This window comes from Ochotona curzoniae, unplaced genomic scaffold (assembly GCF_017591425.1).
Source record: "Ochotona curzoniae isolate NIBS_2020 unplaced genomic scaffold, NIBS_Ocur_1.0 contig_4501, whole genome shotgun sequence".
Lineage (NCBI taxonomy): Eukaryota > Metazoa > Chordata > Mammalia > Lagomorpha > Ochotonidae > Ochotona > Ochotona curzoniae.
In genome coordinates, this window is record NW_024466307.1 from 1,331,298 (window position 1) to 1,350,976 (window position 19,679).

A 19,679-nucleotide genomic window follows, 5' to 3' on the forward strand; every position below is an offset into this window, starting at 1 on the left:
AAGAAAGAAGCGGGTGACTTTGGAGATCTCAAAAGTAATGTACAGTTTTCTCTACCCTTGTTCAGTTGGCATATCTGTTGTCCACAGTAAAGTGGAATCAAGGTCCCAGCTAGGTTTCTGTCTTGAAGGACCGTTCCCAGTTCAGTAGCTCAGTGCGACAGGTTGTGGCTGGTTTGGTGTTATTTTCAAGCAGAGTCAACCTGTGGTTGATGTGGGGGCTGGCTAATGCCTGTATCCATTATGATGAGAGTCCGGCATTGCTAAGGATTTACTTTATGCCTGTCACAGTGCCGGTAATTTTATATATATTGTCTGTACTACCAAGTGGCTTTATATTGTTTGGTTTTATAAATGGGGAAACTAAAGCTTAGGGAAATTGTGTGGCCTTTCTGAAATAATTCAACAAGTCAGATTGGTGTTGAGTAACTTGACTTTGGAACCCCAGCTCTAGATTTCCATATTCTGGTACACAGTGCCCAAATAAGGAAGTTAACCAAATACAAATAAGAAATGGTTTCAGAGGTTCCTTGCTTAAAGCAAATAATTGATCCTATAAGTGAGCTGAAGCAGTTTGAAATGCCACAGTGAAGTGACTCCGAGCCTTCTAGCGTGTACTCCGGAGACTGTGGTGGGTGGGTAATATGCCGCTGGGTGGCCATGTGCCACATCGTGTGCAGGTCCCGCTCTTGGTTCAGTGCAGCATCCTGCCCGATGTGCCTGGAGGCAGCAGTCCGTGCTCACGCCACACGTGCTTGCTGTCATGCCCTTGGTGGGCCAGGATAGAAGCAGCTCCTGGCTGCTGTTTATGTTTGCTGGGCCTGGCTAGTTTGCGAATCTAGGCTGTGATCTAGCTTAGGGAAGATCTCTGATTCTCTGCCTTTTAAATGAATGAATAAAAAAAAAAACCTTAAAATTTTTAAATGGAAGAAAGAAAATAGCTACATTTACAGCCCTGCAGTGAGGAAGGTAACACTGTACTATACAGCTGTTTATGGCTCTGTATTACAGTTCAAGGCAGGGCAGTGATAGCGGCAAGCCTAGGCTGACGATGCAGGATTTGAATGTACAAAAAAGCAGGCATAAGCGGCTGTGGCACAGTTGCCAAAGCTGCAGGTTATGTAGACAGAATGGCTTAACTAGTCCTTCAGTGCTTACCCTCACGTGAAGCTCACAGCATAAACCCATTGCCCGGTCACTTAAACGGAATTGAAATTAGGCATGTAGAACCATGCCTTCCACGTCACCTCAGTTTATATCATGTTATTTGACCTTTGCATAAGTGGATGGGTTGTTCAGTAGATGGCTCGGACAGTTTTGTCTTCATGGGGGCACACTTAAGTGACTGAATGGTCTTGATTCTTGAAGGATGTAAGCATTTAGAAACAGAATTTGAGAGATTACCCCAAATTAAATTGATACTGTTGCACCTTTATTTGAAACAACTTTTGTGAACTGTGGAACATTTAATGCCAGACATTCATGACAGCTGTGCCTGTCTTTTAATTCCATTTTCCCACAAACGTTTTTACAGTACACTGTTAACACACACGTATTTTATTTTTCTCTCTTCGTGAAGGTGGAATGGTAGATAACCTTTAAAATTATCCCTCTGAAGGTGGAAATTTTAGAATTGTAAATATTTTGTACCTTTTTAGGCAGCTGGATGACATGTACTGCTTCAGAATCTGTTTCATGATCTCCCGAGTTCCGTCTGTAAGCCCATAACGCAGCTGCCTTAGTGGGGAAAGCATTGGGAGTAAATTTGTCAGCCTGCTTTCATGAAGCTTAAGAACCCTGATGGGATAAGAGACTGGTGCGATTCTCTTGTGAGATAAAATGCAGTAGAGTTGGGAAGTGTTCTGTTGCTGCAAGTGTGACGTCCCTAGATGTTCCGTGACTGGCTCTGTAAGACTTGGCCACATCCCAGGCCTCTCCTTGCTGCCCTGGGGCTGGGGCGTAGAGCAGGTTCAGTGTGCACTCACCCTGTGTCATCAGTAAGCGCTTTTATTTTTTTTAAAAGATTTATTTTTATTTTTATTGGAAAGGTGGATATACAGAGAGGAGAAGAGACAGAAAGGAAAGATCTTCTGTCTGATGGCTCACTCCCCAAGCTTTCACAACGGCTGGAGGTTAGCCAGTCCGAAGCCAGGAGCCAGGAATTTCCTCCAGATCTCCGACACAGATGTAGGGTCCCAAAGCTTTGGGTCATCCTCCACTGCTTTCCCAGGCCACAAGCAGGGAGCTGGATGGGAGGTGGGACTGCTGCTGGAATTAGAACCTGTGCCCACCTGGGATCCCGGCATGTTCAAGGCGAGGACTTTAGCCTTTAGGCCACAGTGCCAGGCCCTAAGTTGAGCTTTTAAAATGTAGATTCATTAAGTGTTTCATTTGTTAATTCTAATTCAGGTAGTAGTTGGTGTATTTTTATTACATTGGTAGTTTATATATAACTACTTTAGGTTTCTTTCCAGTGAGTCAGCGTGTGAATATCTTTTTAAAAATATTTGTTTTCATTTGAAAGGCAGATTTTACAAAGAAAGGATAGAGAGTTCTCCCATCCTCTGGTTCCCTCCCCAAATGGCCACCAACAGCCAGAGCTGAGCTGATCCAAAGCTGGGAGCCTGGAGCTTCTTCCGTGTCTCCACATGGGTCTTTCCTCCACTGCTTTCTCGGCCCTAAGCAGGGAGCTGGATGGGAAATGGAGAAGCTGGGACATGATTATGTGCCTATTCGGAATGCCAGGACCGTGGGGTGGAAGATGAGTTGGCTGAGCTTCCATGCCAGCCCAGTGAATACATTTTTTTTTTTAAAGATTTATCTTTATTATTATTTTTTTTATTGGAAAGGCGGATATACAGAGAGGAGAGACAGAGAAGAAGATCTTCCGTCCGATGATTCACTCCCCAAGTGAGCGCAACGGGCCGATACTATGCCAATCCGAAGCCAGGAGCCTCTTCCGGGTCTCCCACGCGGGTGCAGGTTCCCAAAGCCTTGGGCCGTCCTCGACTGCTTTCCCAGGCCACAGGCAGGGAGCTGGAAGGGAAGCGGGGCTGCTGGGATTAGAACCGGTGCCCATATGGGATCCTGGGCGTGCAAGGCGAGGACCTTTAACCACTTGCGCCACCGCGCCGGGCCCCAGTGAATACATTTTTAAAATAGTATTATAGAGTAGTTGTAATCAGAGTATAGCTAGATGTTCTTCCGAGATTTTGCTTTTGACTTGTTAGGTGAAGCAAATATTGACAGCATAGGAAGAATCTATTGTGGTTTATTTGTGTTAACCAGAAGAAAGGCCAGCTGCAGTGTGGACATATGTCATATTATTATTATTTTTTAAAAAGATTTATTTATTTTTATTGGAAAAGTGGATATACAGGGAGGAGGAGCGACAGAGAGGAAGATCTTCCGTCCGATGATTCACTTCCCAAGTGAGCACAACGGCTGATGCTGGGCCGATCCAAAGTCAGGAGCCTGGAGCTTCTTCCAGGTCTCCCATGCGGATGCAGGGTCCCAAGGCTTTGGGCTGTCCTTGACTGCTTTCCCAGGCCACAAGCAGGGAGCTGGATGGGAAGTGGAGCTGCTGGGATTAGAACTGGCACCCATATGGGATCTAGGCGCGTTCAAGGCAAGGACTTTAGCTGCTAGGCCATGGTGCCGGACCCCGTATATCATATTATTGGCGGGGGGGGGGGGCTTGTCTTCTCAGAGGAGAAGCCCTGAAAATACTGCTTTTCTACTTTAGTGGTACAATTCTCTATGATGAGGAGAAACCTGCAGAGTTTTTTGGCCAGTTTTGTAAATTTTGCCTTAAAATAAGAAGCAGCAATGTTTTTTACATAAATCCTAATGGAAATGTGGAGTAGAGCGCCTTTGTTTTTGGTAAGCTTTCATTGACAGTTTTTGTTGAATGAACTCGTCCATTGAATGTAAGCCTCTGTGTTCTGCTTTGTGATTTCGCAGTCCACGCTGTGACACTGTTTCTGAACATCTTCGGATGCCTGGCGTGGTTTTGTGTGGACGCCACGAGAGGAGTTGATTTTGGACTGAGTATCCTGTGGTTCTTGCTGTTTACTCCTTGTTCATTTGTCTGTTGGTACAGACCACTTTACGGAGCTTTCAGGTAAAGTGTGCGTAAGTTTATATATGCTCTTTAAAGTTTTGGAGTAGATAACTTTGATGCATTTTCATTAAAAATTGTTTTAAAATGTGTAACATCCCAGTATAGCATGCCTGTGTATTCATTGGGTTTTGTAAGTCCTAAAAGCTCGTTCTATATACTACTTACAAAAGTGATCAAATATGAGAATAATGTCTTAGCTGTATGATCTGTAAAAAGATAGTTCCTTGTGGTAAACTGTAAGGAGAATATTGTCTTCCATTCCTGCCCCCATCCCCAAAAGCACAGCTGGTGATTATTGTCTTAATCTTTAAATGAATGTAAGTAAGGTTAGCTTTTACCCCAGCAGCTTACTACTATTTGTATACATCTATTTTTGTGACAGTCTAGGCTACAAGATTCACTGTAATAAATTTGCATAGCATATGCAGTCATGTCAGGAATAACATTTCCTAAGGCATGTTCTGTGGGAAATTGATAGATGTTAGGGACAAGAAGTTTATTGACTTTAGTTTAAGAAGGGGAACATGATGGGCAGGATTGTTCATTGCAGAATTTCTTAGATTCTTTATGCGCTTTGGTAACCAAAGACTTCTGTGAAGCATCATGCTGAAGTGTTGCTGTAAGAGATGAATGTTGGGGAATATTTGCAGTACAGCCTAAAATGGGTCCACATGTCTAGGAGTTTATCCAGTTGCTTTTATCTGGAGAAGCTTTCTGAATAAGGAATGTTTTCAATTCCCGTGGATGAGGGGTGACATTGTCAGGGGCCAGGGTGTGTTGTCGGATGCTGACAGGGAAGTTCCAGGGCCACACTCAGTCCTTCACATTTGTTGCCTTTTCACACAAGATGTCCCCCATTAGCTGGAGTGTCTGTCATGCTTCCTCCTCCCCCTGAGCTAAGAAGTGAAGTGTAAGCAGGTTAGGGATTAGGCCTGAAAGAAAAAAAAAGGTGGGGCACATTAGGGAATTTGGAGAGAAAGGAGGCTAGGAAACGGGGTAGAAAAGTGGTTACAAGTAGAATGGAGGAAGGAGAGAAAGGTGGAATGAACCTGTGGCTGTGCTGGGATGTGGGAGGTTGGTTGTCCCGGAATGGGAGAATCCCTGCTGTAGCTGTGTGTTGGGAAGCGGTGGATGGGGCCTGGGGACTCTTATCACGTGGAGGGGAGAGACTGCTGCCTGGGAGGGCTGGCCCATGTGGCACTTATCCAGGCTCCAGTGTGTCATCTCAGGGTACTGGTGAGTGGGAACTGGGCTGTCTATGAGACTTTGTGTGAAGATTTTCTGGGATCCGTGTGTCTGAACTTGGGTATTGAATTACTTGGACACTTGTTGGTCTATTTGGACAGTTAGATTACCACCTAAGATACTTGCATCCCATGTTGGGGAACCTGGGATGGTATTAAGGGAGAAGGCCCACCCAATTTCCCACCCTCCCCAGGTCCCGCATGTAGGGTATGCTCTGAGGTTCTTGCTCAAGTGGTTTTGATAGTTCACCAGTTATGAATCGCTGCCAATCTTGCCACTCCAAGCACTATGAGGTCTTTGAAGAATCCACTGATTGACATAGTCCATCATAGAGTCTCTGTTTGCCCCGTATTTCGCTGCCAACATATAGCTAAGATGGTTGGTTGACCTGTTCTGTCTTCTCTCTTTTCTTGGTTAGGGTTCTGAGTCCAGCATTTTGTTTGGGGAGATCTCCAAAGAAACTTTGAGGTGTTCTCAATCAGATTCTTGTATGTGCTAGCAAGTACAGGGCCCGGTACAGTCCATCACCCCAATCAGCTGATGGTTGCGATCGCTGGGTTGGTTCTGTTTTCAGTCCCGACTTCCACTGGAATCAATGAGTGTTGCAGTCTAGCCTGGTTCTGCCCAGCACATACTCGGCCCTCGCATAAACAAGTGGGAGCTGCAGCCTAGCTGGAGCGACCCACACTAACCCCCACCAGGCCCGCCCCCTATCCTGGTTTGCCAGTATGTGTAGCCGTAGTCCAGCCTGTCCCACACCACATTCTGCCCCAGCCCCTGTCCTGGTTTTCATGCCCTCCCGTGGAAGTGGTAACCCAAGAGGGAGGAGCCCACTATTTCCCTCCCAGGCCTCTCCCACTTCCGGATTATGCACTCTCCAGGTAGTTCTGTGGTTTGACTTATCAGAACTAGCCCCCAGTGCCAGCTTCTTCCAGCTGATGCTGTGGCTAAGCCCAAACAAGCCTCACCCACTCTAATTTTGTTTGCACCAGTAGGAGTAATCAGCCCAGCCTGGCTTTTCCCTGATCTAGTCTACATGAGGCGTACAGGTGTTGTAGCCCTGCTTAGTCTGGTCTGCCCCCATCCCAGCCCACGCTCTCCAGTGGGAGTAGCTGTCCAGCAAGGGAACCCACTCATATTCCCCCTGCTGGCTCCGCCCCCTCCCTTGGTTGTTCTCACGCGTGCTGGTTGGGCGCTGCGGTCACATCTGGTACAGGCAACCTCACCTTGGCATTCCGTATTGTGTACTGGTCTTTGTTGCAACCAAGGCCGGCTCGACCCACACTGTTCTGGTGCTTGGATTTGCCAGTGGATGACGTGAACAGATTCAGTCTGGTCTTTCCCCAACCCATGCCAGATGTGTACCCGTGGGTAACTTTCCATGGCCTGTTTTGGGCTGTTTCCTATCATGTTTCTTGCGCTTACCTGCCGGGTCTGTGTCCTGCCAGAGGAGTTGCCCAGGCTCCTCCATCAGAACCTCTTCCAATGCCAGATTTTGCGCTATATACCAGTGGGTCCATGAGCCAGCCCTGCTCAGTTTACCTTCTGTCCTAGCAGGAACAGTGGCTTTTCCTGACTGGCCTTCAACCCAAAACTGGTCCTTGCTGTTGGATGTTTCAGCCCATCCATGGTTCGTCCATACCCACATGTGGCTCACACATGGCTCAGTAGTGGTTGAGACCTTACCTAGTCCATCACACATCTACCCTGGTCCTCCAGGACACCAGAGGGTGTTGGAGTCTGGCCCGGGCTCGGTGCATCCAATCCCAGTCCATATTTGTGCCAAGGGAGACTACAACCATTTCCTGTTCAGAACGCAGCCCCCATTCCAGGCCTCGCTCCCCTTGGTGGGAACCTCAACCCAACTAGGGCTGTCCCCTTAGCTCCCCAGCCGGGCCTGTTCCCCGCAATAGATCACGCACATGCCAGTGGTTGCTCTGACTCAGCTTGGCTCCGCCCCTCACCTGTCCCGACCTCTGCCTGAGACACTGTGGCTTAGCGTTCCTGGCTCACGCAGACCAGTATGTGCAAGAGCCTAGCTCGGCATGACCTGTGCTCCCTCCTGGTCTCTAGTTTTGCTTGTGGGCTAAGGTTTGCTCAGTCCTGTTCGGCCAACCCTGTTCCATTACCAATTGACACATTTGCCAGCTATTGGAGCTACTTTGACCAGCTTGTCTGACCCCCAGGTCTGGACCTCAAGTTCACCTGCGAGAGCTATGACTCGCTAAGGGAGTTTCCCAAGTTCCTCCACTTAATCCACTCCCAGACCCAGTTCTCATACATGCTATTGGGGTTAGGCCAGGTTCCAGCGAAGTCTGCGCTTCCATTTGCATGCCCTTACGTTTTTACAGATTGATATAGTGTAGTACTGAGGGAATTGCTGTAAAAAATGAGACTTTAAAAAATAAATATGAGTGATGCAGAAAGCATTACTAATGAGCCATAAAAATCTGTTGTGCATCTTTGATTAAAGGCTGGAAAAACATGTGTGGATCATCAAGTACCTTACACATTCCAAAAGGCTTATTAAACCTGGAGCACTGTTAGCAGAGTGAGGCTTATTAAACCTGGAGCACTGTAACAGAGTGAGGCTTATTAAACCTGGAGCACTGTAACAGAGTGAGGCTTATTAAACCTGGAGCACTGTAACAGAGTGAGGCTTATTAAACCTGGAGCACTGTAACAGAGTGAGGCTTATTAAACCTGGAGCACTGTTAGTGGAGTGAGGCTTATTAAACCTGGAGCACTGTTAGCAGAGTGAGGCTTATTAAACCTGGAGCACTGTTAGCAGAGTGAGGCTTATTAAACCTGGAGCACTGTTAGCAGAGTGAGGCTTATTAAACCTGGAGCACTGTAACAGAGTGAGGCTTATTAAACCTGGAGCACTGTTAGCAGAGTGAGGCTTATTAAACCTGGAGCACTGTTAACAGAGTGTGACTGTCCTTCTTGTCAACCCAGAGAGCGTCGTGCTTGTCCTTGTGCGTATTGACGTCATTGGTTAATAAACAATAAACACATGAAGGAAAAGGACACGCTCGCTTCTGCAGAAGAACTCCGAACTCCGCAGTGTGGGTATTCCTCTCATCAGCCTGCCGAGCTTGGTTGCTCTGGATGTACATGCTGGCTGCTCCTAGCATATGACTCAGCTTTTAAGACGTGGTTTTAGGAATCTTGATTTTTTTTTTTTTGGTTGTGTTGAATAGATCTTTGCCAAAGCTAGGGATCTTAAAAGATGAGTAGTTGCTCGCCAGCCAGGCAGGGGAAGCGTGCCGTGTATTCTGCATTTAACCCTGGCCGAAAGGCTGCCAAGTGGTGTGCCGTGTACTATAGGCTGAGTGTAGGTACAGTGGAAAGGCCTTGAGGTAGTGAGACATGCTCCTACAGGGGAGGGCTGTAGAGAGCTTTTGGAGAGAGAGATGTAAGCTGTGTTAACACTCCATTGTTATTCTGTGAGATGTGGTTAGAAGCCACAGGACAACTAGATGGAGCTTTCCTCCAAAAACAGTTTGGTTTTTCAGAGATTAGGTGGACCTAGAAGTAAGAGCCGAGAAGCAGCTTAGATTGGAAAACATACAGAACTACAAGTGAGGAGAGCTGCAGGAAGTGCAAGGAAAGAATGTTTGAAAAACAATCGGCAGTGCCGAGTGCCGCGAAATCGGGTCTGGTGCCCGTGGAGTGCCCCTGGAGGAGAATGTGATGCAAGCCTGGTGACAGTGGGTGGAGAAGCGAGGAGGGTGAGTCCACAGTGGCCCTTTCGTGAGACTGCTGTGACGCCAAGGCAGTGGGAGGTGGGGAGCCAGCAGTCCCCACAGGAGCCTGGGCTGCAGGAGGCTGTTGGTGGTGAAGCCCTGGAGAGTGGGGATGGGCTGGGGTGAGGCACCTGGCTAAGTCGGCCCTCCTGAGGAGCCAGGAGGATGGGTGCTGATTTTTTAGGTGGGTGTTGGTGAGCAGGGTGAGGGGCTGCCTCAGCCGATTGTGGAAAGGCCCGTGGCTGATCTAGGGCATGGTTTCATGTCACTTGACTCATGGGCTTTTGTTTTCTTTGAGGAAGAGAAAAATTTTATGCTGAGATTGCTTTTTTTTGAAACAAAATTAGAAACAGAGAGGTCAGGCTTACCTTTGCTGTTTCACTCTCCCGTTGGCCACAGTGGACGAGGCTGGGCCAGTCCAAAACCAGGAGCCAGGAACTTCCTCTGGGTCTCCCACATGGTGCAGGGGCCTAGTCTCTTGAGTCATTGGGCCCATTAGCAGGGAGCTGGAGCAGAAGTGGAACAGCTGGGATTTGAACTGGTGCCCATGTGGAATGCTGGCTCTGTCTTATCCCACTGTACTACAACGCTGAGATTGAATTAAGCAAAATATTGATGTTCTTGAACAGTGTGTTTTGGGCTTGAAATAATCACTGTGCTGAACAAAAAATGGAATAATTTTAAGACATAGTCCTTCTAAATTTAAACTGAACAATTTATTAGGGCTTATTCCAGAAATTCAAGGTTGATTGAATAATAGAAAATTAAATAATGACAGTTCTCCCTGTTAAAATCTAAACTATAAACACTGTACACCACCTTACATGATGCAATAAAAACATTTGACAAAGTCTGACTTCTATTCATGTTGAAAACACAGTGAGGAAAGCTGGACTGGAGGGGGACCTCACCATTCTCATAGAGACAGCTTAACCCTTGGAAGAGCCGGCTGGCATCACGCTCGATGGTGAAAGGCAGAGAGAGGAAGGCTGATGGGTTGGCACTACCAGCTGAAAGCGCCGGTGATCAATACGATATGGTATTGACATGAAGGGGGCAGGGCAACCATGTGACAGAGCAGAAAGACGAAGCAAACCCACCCCTGTGGACACTCTTGATCTGGGGGAGGTACAACGGCAGTGTAGTACAGAGAGGACGGTCTTTTAAGAAGTGCTGCTCTGGGCCTGGCACAATGGCTCAGTTGGCTAATCCTCCCCTTGCAAACACCGGAATCCCATATGGGCACCAGTTGGTGTCCTAGCTGTTCCACTTCTCATCCAACTCCCTGCTTGTGGCTTGGAAAACAGTAAGGAAAGGTCTCCTTGGGACCCTGAAACCCCGTGGGAGACCCCGAGGAAGCTCCTGGCTTCAGCTTGGCTCAGCTCTGGCTCTCGCGACCATGTGGGCAGTCAGCCAGTAGATGTAAGACCTTCTGTCCTTTCTGTCTCCTCTGTGAATCTGCCTTTCCAATAAAAAGCAGTAAATAAATTTTGGAAAGTGTTGTTGGAATAGTTGAATGTTCATATGCAACAACAGAGAGAAACAAAGATCTCCAGCCCATACCTTCAAAAAGAATCAAAAGGAATATGCTAGGACACTGCAAAAGGTGTGTAGAACATGGAATTAAAAGGTAACCTCAGAGAGCGAACGTCTGGCCGGACAGACCTGGGAGGCTGCAGGTAAATACTGCAGTGAGGGGTTCTGGCTGCCTCCGTGGGAAACCTGCGTGGCTTTCTCTGGCTGGCTCCTTAGGCCCTGGTCCGGCTCCAGCCAGCTCTCCTGGGCAGTTAGGAGGTGAACCAGCTGACCCTCTGCTTCTCAGATAAACACAGTACATTTATTTCAGTGCAAAAAAAAAATTGAACTTAATATATATGCTGACTCAAATGTAAAACTGCTATAGGAGACTAAGCAAAAAACTTGGAGTCTAGCTTGGCAAAGTCGTCCAAGCTGTAACAATGTAATCAGAGTTCCTGTATGAACAAATAAACTAGAGGTCAGAGAAAGGCAAAACTCTTCAACAGACAATCCCAAGAGCATTCCTAAGCCAAGATCTGGAAGAATTTTGCCCATCACTTTTGTGATAAAGAGACTTACATATCCAGAGAGTATGTAAGCTCACAAATGAACAAGATTACCCACTCAAAATATCAGAAAAATGTTTTTTAAAGATTTATTTTTATTATTTTTTCATTGGAAAGGCGGATATACAGAGAGGAGAGACAGAGAGGAAGATCTTCCGTCCGATGATTCACTCCCCAAGTGAGCGCAACGGGCCGATACTATGCCGATCCAAAGCCAGGAGCCTCCTCCGGGTCTCCCACGCGAGTGCAGGGTCCCAAATCTTTGGGCCGTCCTCGACTGCTTTCCCGGGCCACAGGCAGGGAGCTGGAAGGGAAGCGGGGCTGCCGGGATTAGAACCGGCGCCCATATGGGATCCCGGGCGTGCAAGGCGAGGACCTTTAACCACTTGCGCCACCGCGCCGGGCCCCCAAGAAAAATGTTTTTAATAACTAGTTCACCAAAGAAGTTGCCATTGTTTTTTTTTTTTTTTTTTTTTGGCCTTTTTGAATTGTTCTCTTATTTCCACTGATGACAGGAAGAGCATGAAGCAATAGTTTATTGGGGAGATGCGCACTGGAGCCAAGTGAGCTGGGGCTCTGCACGCTGACGGGGATGGCTAGAGGCAGACTATTCCAAGTGCTAGTGTGGTGCGGGCGAGCTGAGTGGTCCGAAATGAAAGAACATCTCCAGGAGTCGGTTTCAGCACACACCTGCCTCATGCTGCAGACATTTCCTCTGTAGGTGTTTACCCAAGAGAAAAGGAAACCTGTGTTCCTATGAGAACTGGCACGTGAATGTCCCCCACAGCTTTATTTATGATCGTGAGGACCGAGAGATGTGTCCACTGGCAGTGAGTGAGACCCGCAGTCCGCCTGTCCCAAGAAGGCAGCTCAGCCGTGAACCGGGAGCTTTCGATACTGCCACCTGTGCGTCAGTTACAGGAACTGCGCAGCGAGAAGACAGATGAGAGTGGAGGGCGCAGACTCTGAGAAGTACAAGCCAAGTGACAGCTGAGACTGGGGCTGGGAAAGGATTACCCCGGCCAGGCCTTCCAGCATGGAAAGAACTGGTTACATGTCAGAACATCAGGATGTGAATGTTACATATTTGTTGCTTACTGCTTGTTAATTATGACTCTATCAAGCTGTTCAGTAAGTGGAAAACAAACTTGTTAAGATGCAATGTGGCATAGGAGATTGAAATAACAGTGAGTTAGGAATAATATCTGATATTAGCATGAGTTTATAAACGTAAGTACATATGACTTTAATCTCGAGTGCTTGCCACGTTTTGGTTTATCTCTCTTGATGGTGTGAACGCTGGTCTGCGTTTGAATGTGACGGGAGTGAGTAAGTGACGTCTGCCTTTTCTCTCTCAAGGAGCGACAGTTCGTTCAGGTTCTTCGTGTTCTTCTTCGTCTATATCTGTCAGTTTGCTGTGCATGTGCTCCAGGCTGCAGGATTCCACAACTGGGGCAACTGGTAAGTTGCTTACCTTTCCTACATTAAGCTGCTGGCCTGGTATATCTTCATGTAATTTTTGGCTTCTTAAAGTAGTTAATACAGAAAAGTCAAATTACCAAATGTAAGCAGAAACAAAAATGGTGAAAAAAATAAGCAATTGAAAATTGTTCTGAGGCAGAGCAGATCATTCTGTTTGCAGAGCATGGTCCCATTTGGAAAGCGGTTCTAAGTAAACTGTGACTGTGCACCCGGAAGGGGCTGAGGAGTGATGAGTGGAGAGGGCCGAGAATTATCAGAAAAGAAAGTGAAGGCTTTTAAGACACAGTGTCCCTATTAGACATGAACTATTTTAGGTAGACAAACACATGTGCAGTTTGTACACACATGCGCGGCGCTTGTCTGCGAGTTAGACTCATTGCGTAGACATGCATACACGCACACTGCACCTTCCACACCGAGCACTGCCCGCTCGGTGCAGCTGCCCCGACGTTGGAATGGTCTGGACGCAGGCTGCGTCCTCCACACTGGAGCCAACATGTTCTCAGTGGAATGGTGGTTGGAAGAATGGGTGTCCCCCTAAACGACTGGGCTTCCCGTCTTTCCCACGTCGCATGCAGTTGAAATCTTTTTGCAGGGAATGTCGCCCATGTCCGTAAGTAGCGTGTCCCTGGAAGGTGTGAGGACCGAGAGCCCGCGGAGGTGACTCGGAGCCGTGGTCGCGGGGGGCTCCTGACAGGCATTGATCTGCTCAGGCACTGGCTTTGAGAAAAGTGGCTTTCACTCTTAATTCAAAGTGTTTTTAGTCTTTGGCACATTAGGGATCGGAAATGCTTGATTAAAAAATATGCTGCTTACTTTAAAAGCACAAGATCTTTTGTTCCTGTGAGTGTGAAGTACTTTACTTTTTTTTAAAACACTTTTTAGCAGAGACTTATAGGAAGATGTTGGGGCTGAGGACTGATTAGGCCAGCCAGGTCTGTGAGTGCAGTGTGGTCCAGATTGACCTCCTGTCATTGAGATGTTTCTAGAGTGTATCTTGAGGAAATGATAGATTCATGTGCGATTGTAAGAACCCATAGATCTCTACCCAGTTTGCTCCTTGACAAAGTCTTGCTCAAGTGTAGTGAGACATACCAGGATCTTGATGTTGGTGCAGCTAAGAGCATTCTCCTAGCACCAAAGGGTTCTTCATGTGGCCTTTTGCAGCCACACTCAGTAGCTCCCTCTCCTCTACTGCTGCACAGCCCATGGCCTCCACTAACCTGTCTAACGGTTCCGTTGTTGTGTCATTTGGAGGAACTTTTGTGGATGCAGTGGTACCAGGGGCAGCCTCTGGTGTGGCTCACCTCACCTGGTTCTCTTGGAGATGTGTGTGTCCCCAGTTTGCTCCCCTCTGTCCCTCAGCAGTGGCCCCTGGTGTGTTGTCTCACAGTGTATTTTAGCCCTGTGTGCTTGAGGGGTGTCCAGTTGTCTGCCGTCTGGAGCTGGGAGGATAGAGTGGCCATGAGCGTTTGTGACCAGGTTACCTCCTGAGCGGAAGTTTTCGCCTCTGGGATAAATTCCCAAGAGTGATTGTTGAGTCATAGAGAAGTTGTGTGTAGTGTATTTTGATAAACTGATGAACTTCTAGAAGGGCCATCCTGGTTTACATGCTGATGTACCCTCGACGTCCCCACTTGGTGTCTGGGGCTGTCAGTGTTTGTCACCGTGGCCCTTCTGCCGAGCGTGTTAGTGCCCGCCCCTGCCTCCCTTGCAGTTGCTGTGCTGTGCGTCTGTCTGGAGCCTCTGGGTTGTTGGGAAGCGTCACTTCAGGACATTTGCCCATCTAAACACTTGTGCATGTTGTTTGACTACTCTGATGCGGTTCTTGTGGTGGATGTATGATTTGCAAGTGTCTTATTCTGCACTTGGGGAGAAAGGGCACAGTGCTGAGCTCACAGGATTACCGAGTGCAGTGACCTGGGGGTAACTGGGGCTCAGGCAATGAGGCTGTGCATTTGCAGGCTGGATGGCTTTGGACTGGTCAGCGTGCCCGGGACACTGTGCTCTGTCCGCCAGGGGAGTCCCAGCAGTGTGATGCCCAGCATGCATACAGACGCGCGCAGGGTGCTGTTCCTGGCGCGGGCCTGCACTGACCGACCTCTCGCTCTGCAGCGGCTGGATCTCCTCGCTCACGGGGCTCAACAGGAGCATTCCTGTCGGCATCATGATGATCGTCATCGCGGCGCTCTTCACGGCCTCGGCGGTCATCTCCCTGGTCATGTTCAAGAAGGTGAGTGAGGTGCTGGCCCTGGCAGCTCTTGGCAGAGTCCCACATACGTTCTTGCCTCAGGCCGCTCCCGTTGCTCTAGGAGGCTGGCTTTTCATAATTAAAACTCCCCCAGAGTTGTATTACCTACTAATGTAACATATTTCCTATGAAAGGGAGTATTTTAGCCTTGGTAACTGAAGACTTCTTTTGTCTATTGAAGAATCAGCCTCATTTTAAAAATTTGGATTAAAGGGTTCCAGCTGGATTAACAAGAAGCAAAGCTGTTGTGTAGAGTGTGTATTTTATCCATATTTAAAATTTAAAAACACTAAATTATTTATGTCAGAGTATAAAATGAACTGCTGACAAGTTTGGGCTGCATGTGACAGGAATTTTGTTTTTAGTGACTTTCCAGTTATTTGAGCTGTACTACTTTCTGTAGAATTTCCATGTCTGTCTGCATAAACTTTTGAAAGGAATCATTAAATAGTGTGGGTAATAAATGCTTTAATTTATTTGATTGACTTTTTTGCACTAAAAATGGTTTTGGTATTCAGACGTGATTCAGAGACCCTGTGGATAACAGTTTTATTTTGAAGCATATTGACTTTTTGATGAATCTCACTTCTGAGTTCTTCCAGCATTGCATGAAGTCAAGTTCTCACAGCCTTTCATAGTTTTACTATCTGGTAACTTGAAAAACTGGTGTTTATAAGTAATGTGTAGAAATAATTACATTGTGCATTTCAGGCCACCAGTTATTCCTAAAGTTATTGTATATTTGTTTTGGAGCCTTCTGAAACCATATGAGAGAAATAAGCAGGCAGGGAACAGACATTTAGCCTGACAGTTAACCCCCCACCCCATTGATCAGCACTAACCGTGCCCACCTCGGCCAGCTCAACACTAACCGTGCCCACCTCGACCAGCTCAGCACTAACCGTGCCCACCTAGACGACCAGCTCAGCACTAACCGTGCCCACCTCGACCAGCTCAGCACTAACCGTGCCCACCTCGACCAGCTCAGCACTAACCGTGCCCACCTAGACGACCAGCTCAGCACTAACCGTGCCCACCTCGACCAGCTCAGCACTAACCGTGCCCACCTAGACGAACTCAGCACTAACCGTGCCCACCTAGACGACCAGCTTCCTGAAGTCCCAGATCCCTTGGGACCTGAGTCCTCTGCCTCCCTGGCAGTCCCTTCTTGTCTCTTGTGTCTTCACCCTCGAAACTCTGTATCTCCTGCTTTCTTCCCCCCACCCTTTTTTTTTTAAAGATTTATTTTTTTCTTTATTGGAAAGTCAGATATACAGAGAAGAGGAAAGACAGAGAAATATGTTACATTTGTTGATTCACTCCCCAAGTGGCTACAATGGCTGCAGCTGAGGCAGTCCGAAGCCAGGAGCCTGGAGCCTCTTCTGGGTCTCCCACACAGGTGCAGGGTCCTAAGGCTTTGGGCTGTTTTGACTGCCTTCCCAGGCCACAAGCAGGGAGCTGGAAGGGAAGTGGAGCAGCCGGGATATGAACCGGTGCCGGTGTAGAATCCCAGTGTTTGCAAGGTGAAGATTTAGCCACCAGGCCACGGTGCCGGGCCCTCTTCCCTGTTTATGCAGCATGTAAGTGAAAATGTCTGGCTCTGACAGCACTCTGCTGTTTGTGCCGTGCTGCCTGTCTCAGGATTCAAGTATCTGCTCGCTCTGGGTGACCTGAGCAATGCCTTGCCTAACCCCACAGGGCAGTTGGTTGGTGTTGGACCTCTGTCCTGTGGCTGGGACTCTGCTTCTGAACTCTCCTTCCAGATGTTCTTATTCAGGACACACTGAGACCACGTGTTATGGTATACTGTTCCTGTGACATGCCCCACATAGACACATGACAGAGACAGGAAATAGGTTAGCGCCTGCCTGGGGTGGGTGGGGAGCGGCTGCGCATGCTCATGGAGTTCCTGGGGTGATCAGTGCTCTCCCGGCGGGCCGTGGAGATGTGATCACACGTCTGCAGAGAGCAGAACTCTTGAAGGGGGAAGTTGTCTGCAAAGCTGGTGTTTATTTGAAAAGCAGTGTGATGGAGAACAGAGAGGGAGAGGTGCTCCCTGTGCTGATTGTCACCCACATGGCCGCAGTGGCCACGGCTGGGCGAGGCTGAGGCCGGGAGCCTGAGAGTGCATCCCTGTGTCTTGCCTAGGTGGCAGAGGCCCAAGCCCTGGGACCGGCTTCTGCTTTTCTAGGCACATTCGCAGGAAAGGCAGCAGAGCAGCCAGGCAGGACTTGAATTCAATGCTGGCATTGTAAGCGGAGCCTTAGCCCACCATGCGGACCCCACAGCAACACTGTTCATAGCGCCTGTGTAAGCAAGTTCAGTGCGCTTGTGCTGTGTGTCCTTGTAGCTGGCCGTGTGTGGGGAGTGGAAGGGCTGAGGAGGTGAGGGCTGGCCGTGTGTGGGGAGTGGAAGGGCTGAGGAGGTGAGGGCTGGCATGTGTGTGGTTTGAAGGGCTGAGGAGGTGAGGGCTGGCCGTGTGTGGGGAGTGGAAGGGCTGAGGAGGTGAGGGCTGGCCGTGTGTGTGGTTTGAAGACCTGAGGTGGTGAGGGCTGGCCATGTGTGTGGTTTGAAGGGCTGAGGTGGTGAGGGCTGGCCCTGTGTGTGGAGGAGAAGGGCTGAGGAGGTGAGGGCCGGCTGTGTGTGTGGTTTGAAGGGCTGAGGAGGTGAGGGCCGGCCGTGTGTGTGGTTTGAAGGGCTGAGGAGGTGAGGGCTGGCTGTGTGTGTGGAGGAGAAGGGCTGAGGAGGTGAGGGCTGGCCATGTGTGGGGAGATTGAAGGGCTGAGGAGGTGAGGGTTGGCCCTGTGTGTGGAGGAGAAGGACTGAGGAGGTGAGGGCTGGCCGTGTGTGTGGAGGGGACGGGCTGAGGAGGTGAGGGCTGGCCGTGTGTGATTCGAAGGGCTGATTTTACAAGTGCAGTGTTGAGGCCTGGGCTCTGGTGGCCTCAGCACAGGGGCCAGGGCTGCAGGAGCCCTCTGTGTGTGCTTGGGATACCTGTGAAGGAACAGTTGCAGAGCAGAGCTGTTCCCGGCAGAGTCGGGGTCTGGGATGAGCAGCATACTTGCATTGAGCCAGTGTGCGCTCCACGTGCTGGCTGGCAAGTCCCCGAACTGCCCTGGGTCTCATGTTCTTTACTTACGAAGGACTTCAGGGGAGATACTGTTCTGTGTGATTTCATGATGTACAATTAATGAGCACATTAAATCCTGGAATATCATTTGGACCAGTTTTGATGTTTGATACAAATTGTGGTCCAGTGAGGAACTGATTTTTTGTTTGCTTTTACGCTCTTGCTCGGAAGGACTGAGAGCAGCTAAGATCTTGGGAGAGAGTGCAGCCACGGTGTATATCCACTAGAGGGCAGCTGGCTCACGCGGTGCTGCGTCCAGGCCTGCCTGGTGCCTGGCCAGGTGGGCTCCGTGCGTGCGTTTATTCTGATCAGGTTCAGCTCTGGGACTTGTGTCATTGGAATGCACAGCCAGTACCGTGTGCAGCGCCAGTGAGCGCGGCCGTGTCTACTCCCCACACAGCTGTCCATCACCCGAAACCCAGACGCTAAACGAACCTATGTCTCCTGCACATCCTTACAGACAAAGCAGCTCAGTCTGTCTTTCACAGACATTTTCTTAGATTATTTCTATATGGAATTTTCTAAAAGGTTCTCTTTTAAATTTTTGAGAGGCAAGTGTGTGTGTGTGTGAAAGAGAGAGAGAGTGAGTGAGTGAGTCTGTTCTGGTCCACTCCTCACAGGCCTACATGGGAGCCGGGACGCAGCCTGTGTTTGCCTCTGGGCCAGCCTGGCAGGAAGCCACAGTTGGGTATTGAGCATCGTGCCAGTAGGCCTGCACCTGCTCCCGATGGTTTCTTTCTATTGTAAATTGGTAAATGTGGGTCGCAGTTTTGAACAGAGGGCCGAGTGACAGTGAGTGAAGGAGCTGCATGGTTCTGCCGACTTTGGTCACCATAGAAATGACCATGGGTCGGGCCCTGTGCAATAGCATAGTGGCTAGAGTCCTCTCCTTGATCGCGCCGGGATCCCACATAGCCGCCGGTTCTAATCCCGGCGGCCCGCTTCCCATCCAGCTCCCTGCTTGTGGCCTGGGAAATCGGTCAAGGACGGCCCAAAGCCTTGGGACCCTGCACCCATGTGGGAGACCCAGAAGAGACTCCTGGCTCCTGATTGGCGCAGCACCAGCTGTTGCGATCACTTGGGGAGTGAATCATAGGATGGGAAGATCTTCCTCTCTCTCTCTCTCTCTCTCTCTCTCTTCTCTCTCTGTGTGTCTGCCTTTCCAATAAAAATAAATCTTTACAACAATAATAATAATAAAAAAGAAATGACCCCATGGGTGAAGCTGAGCAGCCTGTCCGGGAACCCTGGCTTTGATAATCCTTGCTGAAATTTTTGTTCAGATTTTCATGTCTTTTTAAATGAAAACTGTTAGTTTTTTGTGTTTCCGAAGAATTTTAGAAAAGAGATTATTTCCCTGCTTTAAAAAACAAATTTTGCTAGTTGATTTAAATTTACACCAGTGTTGTTCTGCGAGTCCTTTTAGTTTGTGTGGATGTAGAATTGTGCTACAATGCAGAACAGGACAGCTTGTCATCCATTAGTTAATTTGCTGTTTTCCTGTAAATGTTCTGTGTATAAAGTGGTGATCACTCAGGGGTTTTTTTCTCAAGTTTTTTTTTTTTTTAAATTAGAAAGGCAGATGAGATTTGTGGAGACAAGGAGAGACAGACGGATC

The 19,679-nt window shown here is 48.5% G+C and overlaps 1 protein-coding gene across 2 annotated transcripts in view; it reads left to right on the forward strand.

Moving 5' to 3' along the window:
• Positions 1–19,679, forward strand: part of SCAMP1 (secretory carrier membrane protein 1) — a 55,819-nt gene that overhangs the window by 30,829 nt on the left and 5,311 nt on the right. For both annotated transcript variants that reach the window (XM_040985957.1, XM_040985958.1), the window contains 3 exons: positions 3,961–4,120; positions 12,558–12,659; positions 14,796–14,913. In XM_040985957.1, coding sequence (XP_040841891.1) covers positions 3,961–4,120; positions 12,558–12,659; positions 14,796–14,913 — 380 coding nt within the window. The remainder of the gene's footprint in view (positions 1–3,960; positions 4,121–12,557; positions 12,660–14,795; positions 14,914–19,679) is intronic.